Source organism: Molothrus ater, chromosome 8 (genome assembly GCF_012460135.2).
Source record: "Molothrus ater isolate BHLD 08-10-18 breed brown headed cowbird chromosome 8, BPBGC_Mater_1.1, whole genome shotgun sequence".
NCBI lineage: Eukaryota > Metazoa > Chordata > Aves > Passeriformes > Icteridae > Molothrus > Molothrus ater.
Genome location: NC_050485.2, coordinates 4,439,751 through 4,460,057, shown reverse-complemented (window position 1 = coordinate 4,460,057; position 20,307 = coordinate 4,439,751). Strand labels below are relative to the sequence as shown.

At 44.3% G+C, this 20,307-nt stretch overlaps 1 protein-coding gene across 3 annotated transcripts in view; it reads right to left on the bottom strand.

Moving 5' to 3' along the window:
• The window catches only part of PRKG1 (protein kinase cGMP-dependent 1), a 412,591-nt gene that overhangs the window by 134,498 nt on the left and 257,786 nt on the right, over positions 1 to 20,307 (bottom strand). For all 3 annotated transcript variants that reach the window (XM_036404675.1, XM_036404673.2, XM_054515613.1), the window contains one exon: positions 9,219 to 9,324. In XM_036404675.1, coding sequence (XP_036260568.1) covers positions 9,219 to 9,324 — 106 coding nt within the window. The remainder of the gene's footprint in view (positions 1 to 9,218; positions 9,325 to 20,307) is intronic.

The window sequence follows — 20,307 nt, the reverse complement described above, 5'->3', positions numbered from 1 at the left end:
ACCAGAGACCTTCTAGCTGGTTTTCCATCATTAACCCAAGACAGGGAACAGTTTTGCAAGGAGAAGAAATCCCAGAAAACACCACCCAAAGGCGTCTCTGACCCTGGCAGACCCAACATTCCCACAGGAGCACTTCTCCTCCCATGGACTTCCATGGCTAATCAGATGCAATCCAGGACACTGCAGGGAAATTCAGGCATTTCTTCTTAGAAGAGATAAAAAAACACAACAGAGAAGCTAAACTTCACCCTCTAACCTGTCAAGAGATGCTCAGGTTCCTCCTTCATTTGAAAAATAATCCTAATGATAAAGACAATAATCCTCTTATCACACAGGAGCTGATGTGGTTATGAGCCAGGAAAAAGGAAACAGAGTTTGGAAGCCTCCAGCTGCATTTCTGTCCCTGTATGAAGAGTTCCTTACTTGGCCTGATCAAAAAAGCAAAATATTTCCAAGCAGACTCCTGGCCCTGCTGAAATCCTTCTCCTGTGAGGAGAGCTGGCTGTCAGCTGCTTTGGGAGGGATATTTGTTATCTGAGCAGGAAAATGGACACAAGAATGGGCACTGTCTGAGTGATAACAGGCTGGATAGGGAAATAAATGGCTTTTTATGAGAAGTGTCAGGATGAGCTCTGAAATATCTGTGATTATCAAATGGCTGCACGCTGTCCAAGGGCTCCCAAAACACCTCTGGAGGCCAGAGGAAGGGGAGTTTAATGGGTCAGGGGAAACTTCAAAAAGAAGGTTAAGGAAGAGACCCAAATCATACTGATCCTGCTTAAGGTGAGCATCCTTTGCTGAGGCTGAGGGACTCAGGTGCAATAAGTCCTAAACCTGTGTTTATGCTTTTGCCTTGATTTCCAATCCATTGATGAATAATCCAATACTGATCACTGAGCAGGAGCTGAAGGTCCTTCAACTCTTCAGGCACCCTGGTGACATCCTGAGGGACTCTCAATGTGGGGCACAAGGGGAGCACAACAATCTGGGCACATCTGCAGTCACACCAGAGAGGGACAGGGATGAACATCAAACCACTTGATATCTTCCAACAGTTCAGGATTAGTTTATAAATTAAGGGGTAAAACCTGTTGTATTCTACCTCCAGATGTCTCATCCTTTACAATTCACCACAACTCATCATTTTTAATACTTAAATACCAAGCATGGCTGCTCCTCTCTCCTCTGCCCCAGCAAGGGAGTGAACAGCTGCCCTGAGCATTTCCTAGAGCTGACAGGTCACAGCTCCAGAGATTCTCAGCAAAATAACACCCAAACAAGTCTTGCCCCACTATTTTGGGGCAATGTTGCCTCAGGTTTTAGCTTTTATATTTTTCAGACTCTGTGCTGCTTTAGTGTGTGGGTCTGAGCTTCACATTGAGGGATGGTGAGCTCTGTGCACAGAGCAGGGAGACAAAACAATTCCTGCTCCAGCTGGGGACCAAGGACAAATGATCCAAATCTCAGGCCCAAGAGCACAAACACCGTGGGCTGGAGAGAGAAAAACAAGGATGGGACTCCATAACCTGAAGCTGGAATGGGACAATGAACTGCAATATGGAAATGGAGCAGAACTGATCAAAGTGACAGACCCTGTGACCAGGTGTCCATTTCATGCCCATTTTGGTTCACCTTGGGTGCAGCCCTGGCTGGGCTGTTGTGCTGCCCAAGGGGGATCCATGCAGGAGATCCTTTTAATAAATCCCTGCTTTATTCTTTAACCCTGTCTGGCCTCTGTTCTAGGGCAGCCTCTCAAGGCATCCCCTCCTGAGGGAAACCTCAAGGAAGCCATGCAGGGTGTAGCTGCACATCCCCACTCAGACATCCCACCACCTTTCAGAGCTCTGTGTTTCAAGTCACTCTAGAATGTGATCAAAATATTTAATAATTGCATCTACTTTATTACTGGCAGCAAAAAGCCCCAACCTTTCACTCCAATCCCTCCCATCACTCCACTCTTCTCCACATTTTAGTAAGCAACACAAAACAATCCCTTTGCTATGCACAGCCATCAATATTTCAATCCCAAATGTTAATTTGGAAAGGATGAGTGACTTCAAACAAACCCTAACATCTCAATAAATCTCCAGTTGTGCCTAATGTTCTGCACTGAGCTGTGAAGAGCTGGAGCTGCAGAAAACACAATCTGAAGGATTTGAAGTCCTGTCATAGCCTGCTTTGCCCTGGAGCTCAGAATTCCTGGGCCAAGAGCCAGGATTGGGCCTGACCTGATGTAAAATTCCTGACAAAAGGAGTTTTCTTTCCCTGAACAGGCAGGATGTGGGATGGAACCACCCTGGAAGGCTCTGTAGCACCACTGAGGGTTGGATTCTGGGCCTGTTTGCATCAGGAGAAAACCACAGAACATTTGTTTTACCAGTGATTTCACCCTGTTGATCCATCTGTACCTGAAAACCCACTCTTCAGGTGCTGAGAAGTAAAACATGATTCTCATTGTGGGCAAAATGAATAACTGATGGCAAAAAAAAAATCAAAAAAGGCAGCACTCATCCTTCAAATAAAAAAAAAAAAAAAAATAAAGAAAAAAGAGGTATTTGGAAAACAAAAATACCAAGTAAAAATAAACACCATTATTTTTAAAGGATAAAAACCAGAGGAAAAAGGCCAAGATTTAATTCCTGGCATCATATTTTCAAATTCTCAGTAGAAGCACAACAATAGAATAATCTATAAATAGAAGGCAGCAAGTTAAACCTAAACCAGGCCTTGTGCCTCTGGAGATCACAAGTGGGTCTCTGAGGGTGTTTTTTCCTCACTGACAGAATCAAAAAGGGGGAAAAGGACATTGAGGTTTTGTTCTCTTTGGAAATGTAAAGACAGGATCTCACAGAGCACAGCAATCTTGTCAGTAAATTAGAGTTTATCTCATCAAGTAAACTCTGAGGTGAATGAAAGAGGAAAAAAAAAAAAAAACAACCAAAGAACAGAACCTGAAAAATCAGGGTAAACACTGCAAAATCCTCAGGGAACCAGGACTTATTCCCATGGGGTCACACCAGGGCTGTCCCTCCACTGTACCAAGGAACAGCTCTGTGCAAAGAGGGGGGCTTGGATTGAGTGTGAGGGAGGAATTGTTCCCTGGCAGGGTGGGCAGGCCCTGGCACAGGGTGCCCAGAGCAGCTGGGGCTGCCCCTGGATCCCTGGCAGTGCCCAAGGCCAGGCTGGAGCATCCTGGGACAGTGGGAGGTGTCCCTGCCATGGCTGGGGCAGGGATGTGTTGTTGAATGTCCCTTCCAACTCCACCCATTCTTTAATTCTATGAAATAGCAATATTAAAATGAGATATTGACTTACTGCAATGTGTATTAACCAATATTTCAAACCCAGCTGATGCCAGAACTGAAGGAATTAATCCACCCCTTCCATCCTGCCCTGAATCAACAAGAACCTGACCCTTCTGCCTCCTTTTCCTTTCTCCTCCCTTTTCCCTGTGGTGCATTGCCTCCAATAAGGATTTCCTTAGTTTAAAATGTGTATTGTCAATATTTAACCTCTCTCAGTGAGCAGTATCTGCCCCAGCCCCCTCCTACCCATTCCCACATTCACAAGGGGTTGCAGAGACTAAACTGTGGCTATCAAAAAAATTCAACACAAAAAAGCATTTAAAGAAAACCTGAGCCTGGCTTTTTCCACAAAACAAGAAAGACATTTTTTCCTGTTAAAGGGCAGCAGGAATGGACAGTTTGATCCCATGGAGCATCCTTTCAGTTCTGCTCCATGGAACAGCAAATCCAACTCCTCCTGCTCAGCTGCTTCCCTGGCCATGCCCTCAATGTCCCCAGCACAGCCTGGATTTCAAATCACCTGGTAAAAACCCAACACACCAGGCAGACAAGAGGTGGGGCCGTTCCCAGAGCCGTTTTTCCATGCAGAGGACTGAAATCCCACAAAGCCTGGAAGGCAGGCTGGGCTCACACTTTAGGGATGACCCCAGGAGGTGCGAGGATGTCCAGAGAGCTCCTGTGGGTGTCCCCACCTTTCTGCAGCTTCTCACATCCAGCCTCCCTAGAATCCTTTCCTTGCCTGCCCAAGGAATTTTTTCCTTCCTGCGATTCAAGGCTGTGTTTGTGTAAGTGGGAATTTCTCCCCAGTATCCACCCCTAAAGCTCGACTCTGCCTCCAAGGTGACACCAAACATCCCTCACACTCTCCTGACTGCTTCCAGGGCCTTGGAGGAACTGGAATTTACACCACAGACCAGAACCCTGCAGCCTCTTTTAACTGAAGGAAGCTTTTTTCATTTATGAAGCCTTTTTGGGAAGAAAAAAATTGCAATATTTACTCTTTCAAGGCATTCTGATCTTACTATGTTTAGCAGGAAATTCTTGCCACAGCACAAGTTTCTCCCCCCCAACTTTTATTCCCTGGACAAATTAATTTAACAAATAGTTGTTTCCTTAACTGAAATATTCTGATTTTAATTCAATTGAATGATTTTTAGGACTGGCTTGAGAAAGAAATCATTGTAAGCCTGGAACAGGGAATACTGCAGTGAGAAGTACAGAGGCATTTAGCACAGCTGTGACCTCACTGCGCTTGCATAAGGACAAATATATTCAATTAACACAAAAAGCACAATTTAGGCTGAAAACTAGAGATGAATTCAACAAACTCCCCCTGTATCATCAGGAGTAACTAAATCCACAACACTAAATTACATTTCACGTTTCACTGCTGGTTGCTCTATGATCTACCTTGACCTAACATTGATTGAGTCACATATTGAGCTACCAAAAATCTGAGTTTCCGAGGGAGTCACTGCTCTGATTCATCTTGCAGGTTGTCTTAAGTAGCAATGCAAGATGTAACCAAAAGTATGTATTCTAATACCAAGTGGGGGACAGTTCTTTTTCTTTTCCATGACTCATCCCTCATAACTCCAGGGGGATATCTTCTGTTCATGGGCCAGCTGTTAAAACCAGGTTTTCTTTCTAAAACCAGAGTTTTCTTTATCTCTTCCACAACCAATCCTCCTCCATAAGATCTCTGCTGTTCATGGACCATTAATTATTAATTATCTCCTGTCATGGCCAGTGAGTGTCCCTGCAGGGCTGATCCAATTCCATCATCCCATGGGGAGATGCTGCGCCCAGGGGAGGAGCCAAGCATTCCTACCTGGATCAAATCTGAGGTTTGGGACACCCCAGCAGCCTTTGCCCAGTGCATTGCCAGAGGAGCAGCTTTCTGCTGCCCTGCATTGCCAGAGGGAGCCCAGGCCCATCTCCAGCAGCCCTGGAGCTGCAGAGGAAAACTCCCCCCTTGTGCAGGATCCCTGCTCCAGCAGAGCCACAGCTGGCACTGCAGGAGGGCTGAGCCCCCATGGGATGGGGCTGTGCCACCCCCTGACACACAGGGGGACAGGGCATGGTCTGACTCAGTGTTGTTTTTGTACTATTTTATTTGTATTTTGTATTTTCCTAATAAAGAACTGTTATTCCCATTCCCATATCTTTGCCTGAGAGCCCCTTAAATTCAAAATTACAATAATTTGGAGGGAGGGGGTTTGCATTTTCCATTTCAGGAGAGGCTCCTGCCTTCCTCAGCAGACACCTGTCTTTCAAACCAAGACACAGGTACCCACAGGGATCAAAAACCAGCTGCCTTTTCCAGCCCCTCCTTGGAGCAGGCACTGCCACAGAATTAGGGCCACTTTTGATCCCATCAAGGATCATCTGCTGATTTTGGGAAGGGAGGCATGGATTGGTTCCTCAGAAAAATTATATTCCTCAGAAAAAGGATATTCAGTTGCTCCTTGCTCCAGAAGAGTTGCTTTATGTCAGTAGGGGAGTTATCCCAACTTTTCTTAGTGCACAACTCCTTGGAGCAAGGTGGGATTCAGTGTTTCAGCCCAGGACATGTTGGCAAGGCACTCCTGGATTTCTCAGCCAGGAAATGGATTTTTCCTGTCTTTATGGTTTCTGCTGGCTTTCAGAACAAAGGATTGACACCTAAGGGTGGCCCTAAGGAGCAGCAGCTGCCCTGTGCCAGTGGGATGTTCCTGTTGGGGAAAACTCCAGCAAATCCACGGTGCCATTGGGGTGATATTCCCAGAGAGCCCTGGAAATCCAGCTGCAGTTATTTTCAGCAGGATAAATAAGATTAAAACAAAATAACTAAATGAACAGCCTCACTTCACCCCCAGAAGTTTAATTTCTGCTGTGCTTTGCTCCCATGTGAAAATCTGTTATTGGAGATGGTGACAATTCTGCTATTGTGATAATGGCACAATTAGAGAGGAACTTTTTAGATTAATATCAGCAGGAAAAAATCCTGTCCAACCCCACTGACTTTTCTGTGGGCAGGCACCATTCAAACCTTTATGTTTTATTCAATTTATTTCTTAACAAGAGTATTTGCATTCATGCATTAATACAGGAAAAGAAAAAAAATCCCAAATCCCCCAAAAGCAAAGAATAAAGTCAACAATCAACAAGCTCTGTCTTTTCAGGATTTATCCTGGTTTTCATTAGAAACATTTTGAAGGAAAGCATGTTTAAAAATGAGCATTTAGTGTAGCAAATGAGATTTTAAAATGAACACTTAATGTAGCAAATGCTATCTAAAAATGAGTATTTCATGTTCCATATGGGATTTAAACTGAGCTTGAGACAGCTAAAGATGCCCAGAGCACAAGTGGAAGACCCAATGGGAAAAAACATTTTTTAAGGACCTTCCTACAAGTGCTCCAAATGGAAGAAATACTCTTCCTAAATTGGAACTGTAAGATTTCATAAAATAAATATTTATTTGCTTGCCTTAGGCCTTTCTAATGAGCCACAGGTTGTGTTCAAGCAGCACAGCCATGGAGTGAGGAGACACTCCTTGATTTCCTCCTCACATCATTTGCTTTAAAATTAAAGCTGGGCAGGCTCTGCAGGACCTGAATCCAAATTAATCTTGACAGCCTTCTGGAAAATCTCTATTAAAGCTCAGAGCTTCAAAGCTTAATGTGAGCATGGGGCCTGCTCCAGCAGCTCCCACCCCAGAGCTGATCCCACACCCATTCCCAGGTTTGTTGAAAAGCTTTTTAATGCTGGAATGGATGGGTTTTAAGCCCCTAAAACAAAGCAGCAGGTTTTGTCTCCTCTCCTGAGCTGAGTTGTTGATAATCATGAGCAGAGACACCTGGAAAAAGCTCAGCCATGCTTTTCCAGCTGTGGGACATCCCCGTGGAGCTCCTGTCTCTCTCCAGGGAATCCCTGACCTCACCAAGTACCTGAGTTTCATTCTTTTCCCAGGAGTATTTCCATCCCAGTGGAATTCCAGCCCACAAGGAGAGGATGGGATCAGCCAAGGAGTGACTTGGGCAGGACTCTGCTCCCAGATCAAATCCACTTGCATTAATTCCCTGTTCTAGAGCCACCCTCACCCCAGGGCATCAATCTCATGGGATCACCTTCCTGGTTCCTCTGGAGATCATTGAGCTCACCCTCTGCTCCCAGGGAACAAGGGCAAGAGGAACAGCCTCAGGGGGAGGTTTAGATGGGATTTTGGGGAAAATTCCTCCTGGAAAGGGCGGTCACAGCTGCCCAGTACCCATCACTGCAGGGATTTAAAGCCATGTGGATGTGGCACTTGGGGACATGGTCAGAGATGGCCTTGGCAGTGCTGGGGGAATGGCTGGACTCAATGATCTTAGAGGGTTTTTCCAACCTAAAAGATCCTATGAATCATCTAGATGTTATATTTTATATGTATATTTCTATTATACATGGTATATAATATACATTTTAAATAATATCTACTTGTATAAACTAATAATTCTATTAATAATTTTATAATTTAATTATAAAATTATATAATTTAATAATTATAGAAGTATTAAAATATAATTATATAAAATTATATAGTTTTATAATTAGATAATTAAATTTTTATTAATAATGGCATTATTAACATTTATTCTTAATAATATTATTGTTGTTATTATCTCCCTGAGTCCCTTTCTTCTCCAATACTAACTGGGACAAGGCTGGGTGTAGTAACAGCTTAGTAATGTCTGAGTAGCACTGGGATGGCTGAAAGCCTCACAGTGGCCTGGGCCTCCCCTTCCCTACAATTCCTGACATTTCCTTCCCTTTGGGATAATTTTGGTGATACGAAACACAATCTGTTCCTTACACTGTGGCACTGGATTTCATGAAATCATGGAATGGTTTGGGTGGGAAGGGACCTCAAAGCCCATCCAGCGCCACCCCCTGTAAAATATATGCAAAAAATATATGTAAAAATATAGTGATTTTTCATAGAATGATGGGATGGTTTGGAGTGGAAAGAACCTGAAATTGTTTTCCCCCCTGCCATGGCAGGGACACCTTCCACTGTCCCAGCCCCAATGTCCAGCCTGGCCTTGGGCACTGCCAGGGATCCAGGGGCAGCCCCAGCTGCTCTGGGCACCCTGTGCCAGGGCCTGCCCACCCTGCCAGGGAACAATTCCTCATTCCCAATATCCCAGCTAAATTTCCACTCTGTCATTTTGAAGCCATTCCCTGGGTCCTGTCCCTCCATGCCTTGTCCCCAGTCCCTCTCCAGCTCTCCTGGAGCCCCTTTAGGCCCCTGCAAGGGCTCTGAGCTCTTCCTGGAGCCTTCTCTTCTCCATGTAAACACCCCAGCTCTCCAAATAATCAGTATTATTCATTATTGATCCTCTCCAACTTAAATCTCTGAAGGAACCTTTGGGAAAATCAAATGGAGTGAGTGAAAATTTTGTTTTTCTGTCTTTATGTTTATGTTACTCATCCAACCTGCATTGTACAGCAACCAAAAGCTCTGCTTTCCCAAAAACTCCCATTTTAATTCCAGAAGCACAAGAACACACCCCCAGTGGATCTGAAGCTGTTTAAACCCCAGATCTTTCCCTTGAAAGGGTGTTTTTTTGTAAAAACGTGTCTTTTCTGACACACTTTGAATGACTCATATGAAAGCTTGTCTCTCACCCCTCAGCTCTGGGACTCTTTGCCAATGAATAACTCACAACAGGAACGAAACTCCCCCACAGCAAAGCTCCCCCTCCTCTCAGGAGGATGGGCAAACAGCAAATAAAAATCATCATCATCATCATCATAATAATATTAATCATTAAAACCGAAAGAGATGAGAAGGAAACAAATCAAATACTGCACTCACAAGAAAAAAAAAAAAGGCAAGAGAGGACGGCAGTTTCATGGGATTTTTGGATAAATAAACAAGTGCCATACCTTTTCAAAAATTCCATATACTCAGTATGCTTGATGAGGCCAGTCCTCATCATTATTGTTTGAAAACATTGCCGATCAATAGCCCAAAGTTTCACATTTACGAGAGCTGGAAAAAAACAAGACAAGGGGAAAACGTGATTAGCAAAAAAATGTCCAAATTCCTGTTGTGAACTGCAGAGGAAAACTATGTCATTGGGAATGGGGAGCACTGCAAACCAGGAAATTCAGCTGCTGGACATGAAACATGCACTGAGAGGATTGGGAAGGTCCTGGTGGATGTGGGGTTTTGGAAAGATGGCCTGGAAGAAGCTGCTGTGAGAGGAGGAGAAATCATGGAAGGCCAAAGGTGAGCAAGGATTTGGGGTCAGTTCATCACAACCTGAGTGATTTTGGGACACTTTTAGTGCATTATCCAGCAAAATCCATTGAGGTTTTGTCCTGCTCCCAAGGAAATTTCGAGACCCAAGCCCTGCTGCACCCTGATAATGAACCACCTCCCACCTGGGGAGGTTTTGAGCCATTCTTTTCCAACTTTATTTTTTGGGTCCCTGATGAATTCCAAGATTTCTGAGTCACTCTCCAAACACCACATCCTATTCTTCAGGGGCAAAATTCCATGGTTAAAAAAAAAAGGAAAAACCAGTGCACAGAAAGCAGAGCCCCAAAAGGTCCAGTTTTCATCTCAGCTGTGGCTTAGACATTTGCATTAGCCATAAATGCTTGAGTAGATACAGTTTATAATAGGGCTTCTCCTTAGAGAAACAATTTGATTAAAACTATTCCCAAGACCTCTACACTTGTATTAATTTCTTTTTATTTTTTCAGACAGTGAATGCAATAAATTCCATACCCATGCCCGCATTTGACTGCAGGAAACAGCACGAAGCAGAGAGACTTTCAGCAAAATATTTACAAATACTCCCACTGATAAAATCCATGAAATGAATGGGCTTTGATTTGCTGCTCCTTCAGCTCCCAAACCTCCTCCTTAATGAGTTTTTATCCCTAACTGCATTTGCAAGATAGAAAAACCTTCAAAGTGCAAACTCAAAGATTTCTTCTGGACTTGCACGGCAGAACAGCCCTTAAAGCCTCTTCTGGTTTTCAACACAGCAACTTCTCTTGGAGAAGAATTTTTAGTTTTCTAATCAAAGCAACACCTGCAGGGCTGGGCACTGCAAAGCTCCCTGGGCAGCCCCTGCCAAGGCCTGAGCACCCTTTGCATGCAGAAATTGCTGCTGCTGTCCAAGCTGAGCCTCCCCTGGCCCAGCTTGAGGCCCTTTGCCCTTGTCCTGTCCCTGTTCCCTGGAAGCACAGCTCAACATCCCCTGTCAGAAATTGTGGGGAGGTGCTACTCTCTCGTTTAACAGCCATAACACATTATTATATCCTATATATTTTAATAAAATCCTTATATATTTAGGATATCCTATATATAGGATACAAATGTTATATATATATTTATTTACATATATTTATACATAATATATATAAATTATATCTATATTATATATAATACACAAACTATATATTTATATATAATATATAAATTGTATTATGTATTATATATTATATGTAAATATATATAATGTGTATATTATACATAAATTATATATTATGTATAAATTATAAGTATTAATATAATAAAATTAATATAATATTATTATATTATATATAATATAATTAATATAGTATAATTTATAATATTAAATTATAAGTATGTTATAAAAATTATATATAAATTATATATATTATATCTTTTTATCTTTTTTATATACGTAGATATTATATATATGTATATATATGTGTGTGTGTGTACATATATATATGTGTATATATACATATACATATATATATATATATACACAACCTCTGTGTTATATCCTACATATTTTAATAAATTCACATACCAGCCCCCCACAAGGTCCATGCAGCCCAGGAAGTTGCTGAAGTGCAGACAATGCACTTGTGTATTAATTAAACCACTAATCACACCTTATATTCTCATTTCTCCTGCCTTAATGACAAACAGCTGCTTTACTAAAGGCTAATCAGGGTAGAGATTTAAATGTCAGCAAGACCCTTATAATCAGCATGTGCAGCATCTCCTGTTGTGCTGGAACTCCCTGTCAGGGCTGAAGAAACAGGAGGAATTCTGTGGGATTTCATGCTTTTAAAGACTTCAAAGTTATCTATTTAGGAGTGCCCTGAGATGAAAAATAAATCTTTGGGATGTGTCCCACAAATTCAACATCCACTGGGAATTAGAACAGACACAGACAGATTTCCTGGCCCATCCCTCCCCACAGAGCCTGTGCTGGATGCTGGAAGTAAAATATAAAATATCCCATTCCCTGACTGCAGGAGGCACAGCCAGAAAGGAAAATGAGAAACAAAATGATAGAAGGAGATGTGTCTCCAACAGGAGTTTCCCTTCTCAATAATCTGAAATATCATCCTGCAATCAGAGCTGGGATGCTACAATTTAAGTTTATTGCCTCTTTTACACTTTTTTTCCCAACAAAATGCCATAGCTGGGGCTCTGTTTCATCTTTGGAACAGCACACAACAAAATCACTGCTCATCCTAAAACCCCCAGGAGTTTGGGCAGGGATGCCCAAACCTGTGATTTCTATAGGGCTGCAATTGTAGGAGCTCTCCAGGTGAGGGGACTGGGCACTGCAGAATATTTGAATTGCACATTGAAGCTACAGATTGATGGGAATTTCTTCATTTGACTTCATTTCTTCTCATGGACCCAGTGGCTGAAGATCATCAGCTCCTTTTTCCCTTCCTCACATGCAAAGGCAGTGAAATAAGGGAGGAAATGCAAAGTTTTAAGTTAAATATTTACAGAAGAGCAAGAGATTGATGGGAATTATGATTTCTGACAGGTTTCTGCTGTGGTTCAAGGGCTGAGGACAAAGGAAATGCTGCTGGAGAAACAGGGAAGAGCCGAGTAAAAATTGTCAGGATTCCTGGGTCAGAACTGCATGGGGGTGGAGATGTTTTCATTAAAGTTTAAATTGAAATGCTTGCCATGGTTAAACCCTAATTCCTGATTGAAGCTGACTGAAATTATCTAAATCAATGATTTCAGTAAATGAATCAAACCCCTCTCTCCATCAACACGCCTGATTAAAGCAAATTTAAAAACTCAATAACCAATTTCAAACTTCTTTTCCACAAAGAGCTATTTCACAACTTTTCTTCCTATTTAATAACCTGGGAACCCATGAAATTATATCCCAATTGAAAGGGGTGAACAGAGGGGTGCAGAGTCCAGCCCAAAACCTTGAGATACGTCCCAGCCTGTTCATCCATGTCCAGAGCCTTCTCTTCTCCAGGCTGAACAGCCCTAAATCTCTAAATAACAGGGATCTTTCATTACTGAACCTCTCCAGGCCTTAATTCTCTTTATTTTCAACACTTCCATCACACCCCCAGCCTGCCAAAGGACAAAATTTGGGCTGTTTTGCTTCATTTCTTCTCGTGGACCCAGTGGCTGAAGATCATCAGCTCCTTTTCCCTTCCCCACATGCAAAGGCAATGAAATAAGGGGGGGAAATGCAAAGTTTTAAGTTCAATATTTACAGAAGAGCAACTTAAATGCTGTTGATGTTATTTAATCTGGTATATTTTATGTTAGATAGGTGGGGAAGTCCTGAATATTAAAAAATCCTTGAAATCAGAGCAGCCAGTAGGGGCATTATTTCCCAAATGAAATGCAATATTCACATGGTTCTGCATTCTTCAAGCATCTTCCCAAGTTTTTTATGTGCTCATTGAAGCCTTCCCAAGTTTTTTCAAGGATCATCAGGTGCATCATCCCCAGCCCAAGTGCTGCTGGCAGCGTTACCAGACCTGAAAATTCCTTTGCACCCCAAGCTGGAATTCATCAGCTCATTTTGCCTTTTGGGCTATTATCCCAAAAATTGTTTGTTTATCTGCCCTCAGGCAAAGGAACAGCCACAACTTTGTGTCCTCAGAGCTTTTTTTGGCAGACAGAACGTCAAATTTCCACTCCTATTTAACCCTCCTCTCACCTGGGCTGGGTTTTGCAGGGAATATTATGGAAATTAGGAAAACACAGCCATTTCCAGCTGTTTCTGGTGCCTCCTGTTTCAGGTATGAAATGATGATGAAAGCACATTTAACTCAACAGGAGGAGCACATGGAAATAATTTATCCCACCAAACACTCTGGGAATGATGAGGGAGGCTCCAGAATACAGCATGGAGTGATGGAGGGGATACATCCAAGGGCTGGAGCAGGAATAAATTCCTTTATTCCCAGATGTTTCTGTCCCAAATTTCTAACAACAGCACTGGCACAAGCATGGCTCCATCCTGATATCCCATTTTTCAGCAGCTCCTTTCCCTTTATTCCCCAGGGAGGTTTTGGCAATTGGTGAAGGAGTAATTTAAATTAGGCTGAGGATAAATGCAGAGACAGAGAAAACCTCCCACTGCCAGGGGGTGGGGTTAGAGGGGATTTTGGGAAGGAATTGCTCCCTGGAATGGATTTCCCAGAAAAGCTGTGGCTGCCCCTGGATCCCTGGAAGTGTCCAAGGCCATTCCATGCCTGGAATGCTTGGGCTGCTGTTCAATCCCTGGTCTCAGAGGTGCCAAATGATAAATGCAGGTTTTGTCAGGAGGAAAGGAAGCAGGAAGGATGTGAGAGCTTCAGGGAGCTCTGCTTTCACTCCAGTCAGCTCCAGGAAGGCCAAAAATTCCAAGGAAGTGTGTAAGCTTTGCTTAGGAACAACACCTGCCTGGAGAAGATCAGAGAAGACCAAGGAAAGAAGCAGAGAGAGAAATTGTTATTACCATCTCTGCTCTTGAACAAAACCACCTGGAGTATTACATATAAATATAAATTAAATAGAGTATTAAAAAAATAGAGCTTTCACTCCAGTCAGCTCCAGGAAGTCCAAAATTCAGGGGAGTGTGTAAGGTTTGCTTAGGAACAACACTTGCCTGGAGAAGATCAGAGAAGACCAAGGAAAGAAGCAGAGAGTGAAATTGTTATTACCAAAACCATCTGGAGTATTACATATAAATTAAATAGAGTATTAAAAACTATTGAATTTAACAGTATTACACAGATCTGACAACATCTATCAGCCAGGGCTAAGCACAATCAGCTGGAGCAGGTGCTGTGGAGGATCCTGGGATTTCTCTTGGAGTAATCCAAGCTCCTGTCCCAACATGCCACAGAAAACTCCCAATGAATTAGTCAGGAATAACCTCACCCTGGGTGATTTGATCAGTTGAAGGCCCCTGATGTTTCCCAGGTGTTTGTTTTTCTCTAACAGCATTCCCAGTCTTTGCTGTCTCCCTGAAACCTCTCCATCCTCTCCTGCAGCCTCCAAACTCCTTAATGAGAAGTGCTGGCAGGGATTAATTAAGGAAGTGTTCAATTACATCAGGTATTTTTCCTTGGAATTTCAAACCACTTGTACTACAACCCCTGCTAATTACCCATCCTGATTTGCTCTTTTCAAGCTGTTCTTTTACATAACCTTTCCCTGTCACCTCTTATTCCTCCCAGCTCTGCTCCTCTCACATTCTTACAACACAGAGTTTTGCCCAGGTTTTTAATTAACCCTTGTACAAGCTCCCAAACTACCTCAGAAATCTTCTTCAGTGCTGCACACTGAAAGCTGAAATAATTCAGGAAGAACAAGCTGGAGGCCACAAGAAATACTCCCAAATCCTATTTGGAGTGTGATGGAGAGTGATGTGTGTGTGTGAGGGGAGAATAATGGAAAGACAAAAAGGATCTCAGGCAGATCAGAAGTCTCAAATTAAAGAACTCATTTAGTTCACTGACTGTGAGAATGGGGTGAGGGAAAATGTCTCCAGTTATTTGGGGAAGGAAGAGGGGCAAACAACACAAATCTCTCCTGGAAGGTGGAGATTCAGCCTGGGACAAATTGGCTCACTGACATGCCAGGAAAGGGGAATGAGAAAAGCAGTAAATTCACATTTAGAAGAGATCACAAATCAGTTCTAGCTCCTTGCCTACAGGAGCTCCAATCCCAAGGAAAATTAATATTCCCAATTAAAGAGGGGATCTTAACACAGCCCTGGGTTGGAAGGGAAGGTGTTGATGAATGGAGAAGTTGATGTGGGGGACCATTAAAAAGGGAACAGGAAGAACACCACTAAAAAGACAACTAAAAAGTGCAGTTTGTTTTCCCTCCATAACCAGTCCCAAACATCCCAGTGCTAATCCCAAACATCCCTACAGGTCCCAGCAAGGGGATTTTGCTGCAGGAGCTCGGGGCATCCCTAGGGTGCCATTCCCTCTGCAGGGATCCTCCCCTCCAGAGCAGCATCCTGGACACTGAGCTCCAGAGTTTCCAAAGGGAAGGTGTCACCTCTGCTTCTTGAGCTGCTTTGTAGCTTTTGTTTCCTTTCTAGTTCAACTGCATGAATTTATTTTGCTGCTGGAGCTCCGAGCTGCTCCCTTGGGCTTTGCATGGGACAAAATTAAAATGTGCTCTGAAGTGATGGCCCCTAAAATAGCCAAATTGCAGCTGTCTGGGTGTAAAACAATGTGAAAGATCTCCTTTTACAGGATGTTAGGAGCAGAATGATTCTGCTGAGCAACAGGACACACAGAGAAATGAAGGAGTTTTGGACTAAATAATATAAAATAAAGCAGTGGAATGAGAATGATTCTGCTGAGCAACAGGACACGCAGAGATAAGAAGGAGTTTTGGATTAAATAATATGAAATAAAGCAGTGGAATGAATTATTCTGGGATTGTAAGACTGGTGAAGCTGAACCCCACAATCCCCTCCACAGAAATGACAGGAAGAAAATGGAAATAATCACAACACTGAGATGCTTGTACATCCCAGGGACGATTTCTTGTCCCTTGTCCAAGAGGCTCCAGGGCTGGGGTTCCCATTCTCCAGCTGGGATTTGATTTTACCAGGAAAAAGAATTGAGGAAAAGGGATAGAGAGAAAAACCATGCACCCTTCAGAGGCTGCAAGGACAATAATCTCACAGGAAAGCCATGGCATGTTCTTGACCTTCTGTTTTCTCTCCAAGCCTGAAATGTTGTTGTCAGACCTTCTCTCCATTTAAATCAAAACTCACTCAAGTTTCTAAGATCTACTCATTTAAACCAGATTTAGATGAGATATGAGGGAGAAATCCTTCCCTGGCAGGGTGGGCAGGCCCTGGCACAGGGTGCCCAGAGCAGCTGGGGCTGCCCCTGGACCCCTGGCAGTGCCCAAAATTGGACATTTGGAGCAGCCTGGGACAGTGGAAGGTGTCCCTGCCCATGGCAGGGGTGGCACTGGGTGGGATTTGAGCTCCCAACCCAAACCAGTCTGGAATGAACTTCACCCAGCACAATTTCAGCAGCAGGAGTGAGGATTTTGTCTCCTTGCCCCACACTCGGCTGCACATTTCCTGCAAAATGCTGCCCACCAGCCTGCAATTGAACACCAAACAGAATTGCTCCATTGCTGCCACCTGCAATCAAAACTAAACTTCCAGCTTTGAGCTGCAATCCCAACATTTTGAGAAACACAGAGCAGTTAAAGTGGGACTGGGCAGCACACTGGTGTCACAGACATCTTTTGTTGAAAATCCTTTCCTTAGGATTTTTCCTCCTGAGAAGCTGAGAGGCCTCAGGAACAAAATGTAAGCAATTGTTATCTGCTGCTGTGGAATGCAACAGGTGCATCTGGGATTGGCCCATGTTGGATGTTTGTAATTAATGGCCAATCACAGCCCAGCTGGCTTGGACACAGAGCCCAAGCCACAAACCTTTGTTATCATTCTTTGCTATTCTATTCTTAGCTGGCCTTCTGATGAAACCTTTTCTTCTATTCCTTTAGTATAGTTTTAATGTGATATATATCATAAAATAATAAGTCAGCCTTCTGAAACACGGAGTCAGATCCTCATCTCTTCCCTCATCCTGGGACCCCTGTGAACACCATCACACACTGGGAACGTGAAGCAGCTCAAAACCCCAACAACACAAAAGCTTCTCTTGGTGTGATTAAAAAGAGGCACTTAGCTAAATGAACTTTGCAGTAATTCCCTGGGTTTCAACACTTCATTTCCCAAGAGCAGCATTCCCTACACAATGATTAAATAATCCCTGCTCAGATTTTTCTCTCCTGAGCATTCCCTGTTTTCCACACTGGATGGAAACCTGTCCCATCCTGTCAAATCCCTGGGCTGTTCTGCCTGGCTTGTAAAGGTCTGTCCTAAAGCTTTTGCTGTGCTTAAATAGCACAAAGGGGGCTGCATTAATCCACTGCCCAAGGCTGTTTGTGTGTGCCCTGGGGAAAAGCTGGGGTTTTTAGGGACTTCCTCTATCCAACAAATCCCAAATCCAAGGAGATCCCATCCCCACAGGAGATCTGGGATAACAGGATCATCACAGATTCCCAGACTGGTTTGGGTTGGAAGGATCTTAAATCCCATCCAGGCCCAGGGCAGGGACACCTTCCACTGTCCCAGGCTGCTCCAAGCCGTTTCCAACCTGGCCTTGGGCACTGCCAGCTTAGAGATCTTTTCCAACCTGATGGATTCTCCAATTCCAATTCAATCCTGCTCCTGTGCAGCCTCAATATCGTGTCAGGTTTGACATCCAGGTTTGGTTTTGCCAGTTGGCTTTTTATTCCCAACTCTGCACCTATCTCTTCCTGAAATGAGCTGATCTCTGGGATTTTCCTTGCTCCTGCACTTGGAGAGCTGTGGATCACCAGAGGCTGCACCGAGCAGCAGCAGCAGGTCCTGAGGAGCAGGGAAAGGGAAAAGGGCAATTCTGAAATGCCACAGGAGGAACTGTTCAAACACTCCCCGGTGGCACTCCTATCACTTCAGAGCCTTTTTGGGCTGTCTGCTCCAGAAGTCTACATGGGGAAGCTTTGTAGGGTGGCAGGAGCAGGTCTGGATCCAGCAGCACTTGGATCACACATGGTGGGAGCTCTGGGAGGTGTTTCTCCACCAAAACCAAACCAGGGTGGCAAAACCTCTGTTGTGGCAAAGCAACACGTGGAGAGTGGGGCACAAGGAGAGCACTCCCATCAACACCTGTCTGCTGCTCCAACCCCAGCTGGGAGGGAGATGGAATCCTAAAATCATAGGATCAGGCATCACTAAGGCTGGAGAAGACCTCAAGGACCAACAAAGCACACAGATCCACCACTAAACCACCAAACAGAGCCACTGGCAGTGCAAAAGGCACACAGCTTGCTGCAATCCAGCTGAAATCAGCTGTTTATAGGCAAAAAGAGAGGAAAAAATATAAATATCAGGAATTTCTCTGCAGAGGGAAAGGGGGATATAAAGAAACTAGGGCAACTTTTGTTGCAGGGGGTTTCAGCCTTGCACTACTCCCAGGGCTGGGGAAACAGCCCCAGGGTGCACAGAAAGAATTGGAAATTCCTCTTTTTGCCTGCTTTGTTTCCTCTGGGAGATGAATTCCCCCCACATGCCAGGGTGGGGTCAATCCCTGTGGCCACGGCAGCACAGGGAGGTTCCCACCTTTATTTCCACGCCACACCCAAAGGCCCCACCAGAGCTCCAGGAGCTCTTGGACAACGCTCCCAGACACAGGGTGGGATTGTTGGGGCGTCTGGGCAGGGCCAGGAGCTGGGCTGGATGATCCCTGTGGGTCCCTTCCCACTCAGACATGCAGACATCCCACCTGCAAGAGGGGTCCCCAATTCTTCCCTCAGACGTCACGCATCAACTTTGGGAAAAACCCTGAGCCCCCAAAGGTTGCTCCTCAAGCCACCCCATCAGCAGTGCAGGTGAGGCTGGATTTCCCTGGCTGGCAGAGTGGTTAATGGGATTCATGAGGAGCTGCTTTTCCAAACCATTAAATCCATAATACCAACAGAAATAACACCGTGTGTTCCATCAGGGAAACTTGTGGGGTTTCAATAAATGCTGCCAGGGACAGCTGGAATAAAAACATTCCCCGTGCATTTACAGGAGTTGTTCAGGGCCATAACGCTCCTCTGGCTCTTGGTTAATATATATGTCAAATAAAAATGCCTTCCTGATATGCAGAAGCATCATTCCATCATTCCAGAGGGTTCTGACTCTGGTGGAAAACACTGTTAACTGAACACTGACTGTGGAAGTTGGTGTCTTGGCTGGAATGCTCAGAAATCACGTTAAAAGTGGAATATTGAGGAGCTTTTTTCCTTCCTCTAATAATATTTATTAATTATTTTGAAATGTCTGCAGTCCCCAGCCAGCAGCCAGTTTCCATAATTCACACAGCACTTGCTGCTGCATCCCAAAGAGAGCAGTGAATGTGGTTAAAACACACTGAAATCTGCCTTCCCTGGAAAATTTGCTCATGGATTTCAGAGAAAATTATGTGCCAATGCTGCTGTTCAGGAGCTCTTATTTTTTGAGAGGCAGCAGTGAGCTCAGCTGTTGAGGGAAAACAGAGTTGAAAGACTGAACTAACAAGTGTGGAGATATAAAACATGGATTAAAGCTGGATTTGGTTGATTGGAGTTGAGAAGCAGAAGGTTGGAAGGAGCAGGCGAAGGAGAGGTGGCCCTGACAGGGAAACCAGGCTTAGATGAACCTCAGGATGTTTTAATGGAAATTTAGATAAACCAAGAGAAACTGAGGTAAACCTGGGACAGGCAGAGGTAGGAGAGACTGTGGCAGATGGGATCCCACAATCTCAGGATGGTTTGAATTGAAGGGGGACCTTAAATCCCACCCAGTGCCACCCCTGCCATGGGCAGGGACACCTTCCACTGTCCCAGGCTGCTCCAAGCCCCAGAGTCCAGCCTGGCCTTGCCCCTGAGCTCCAGCACACAGCAGGGATGGTTCTGTGTGTGCCCCCATTTCAGGGTGGGAGATGAGGGACACTGAGGAGAATCTGCTCCCATGAGCCACAGGGAAGGCATTTCCAGCTCCTTTCCAGCAACCCAGGCAGCTCAGCCAGTCCAGGCACGGAGCCAGAGCAACCCCAGGGAGCACCTCAGGAGAGCCCTGCAGGGGCTGAGGGAGCTGGGAAGGGCTGGAGCCCAGGGGCTGAGCCTGGAGCAAAGGAGGCTCAGGGGGCCCTTGTGGCT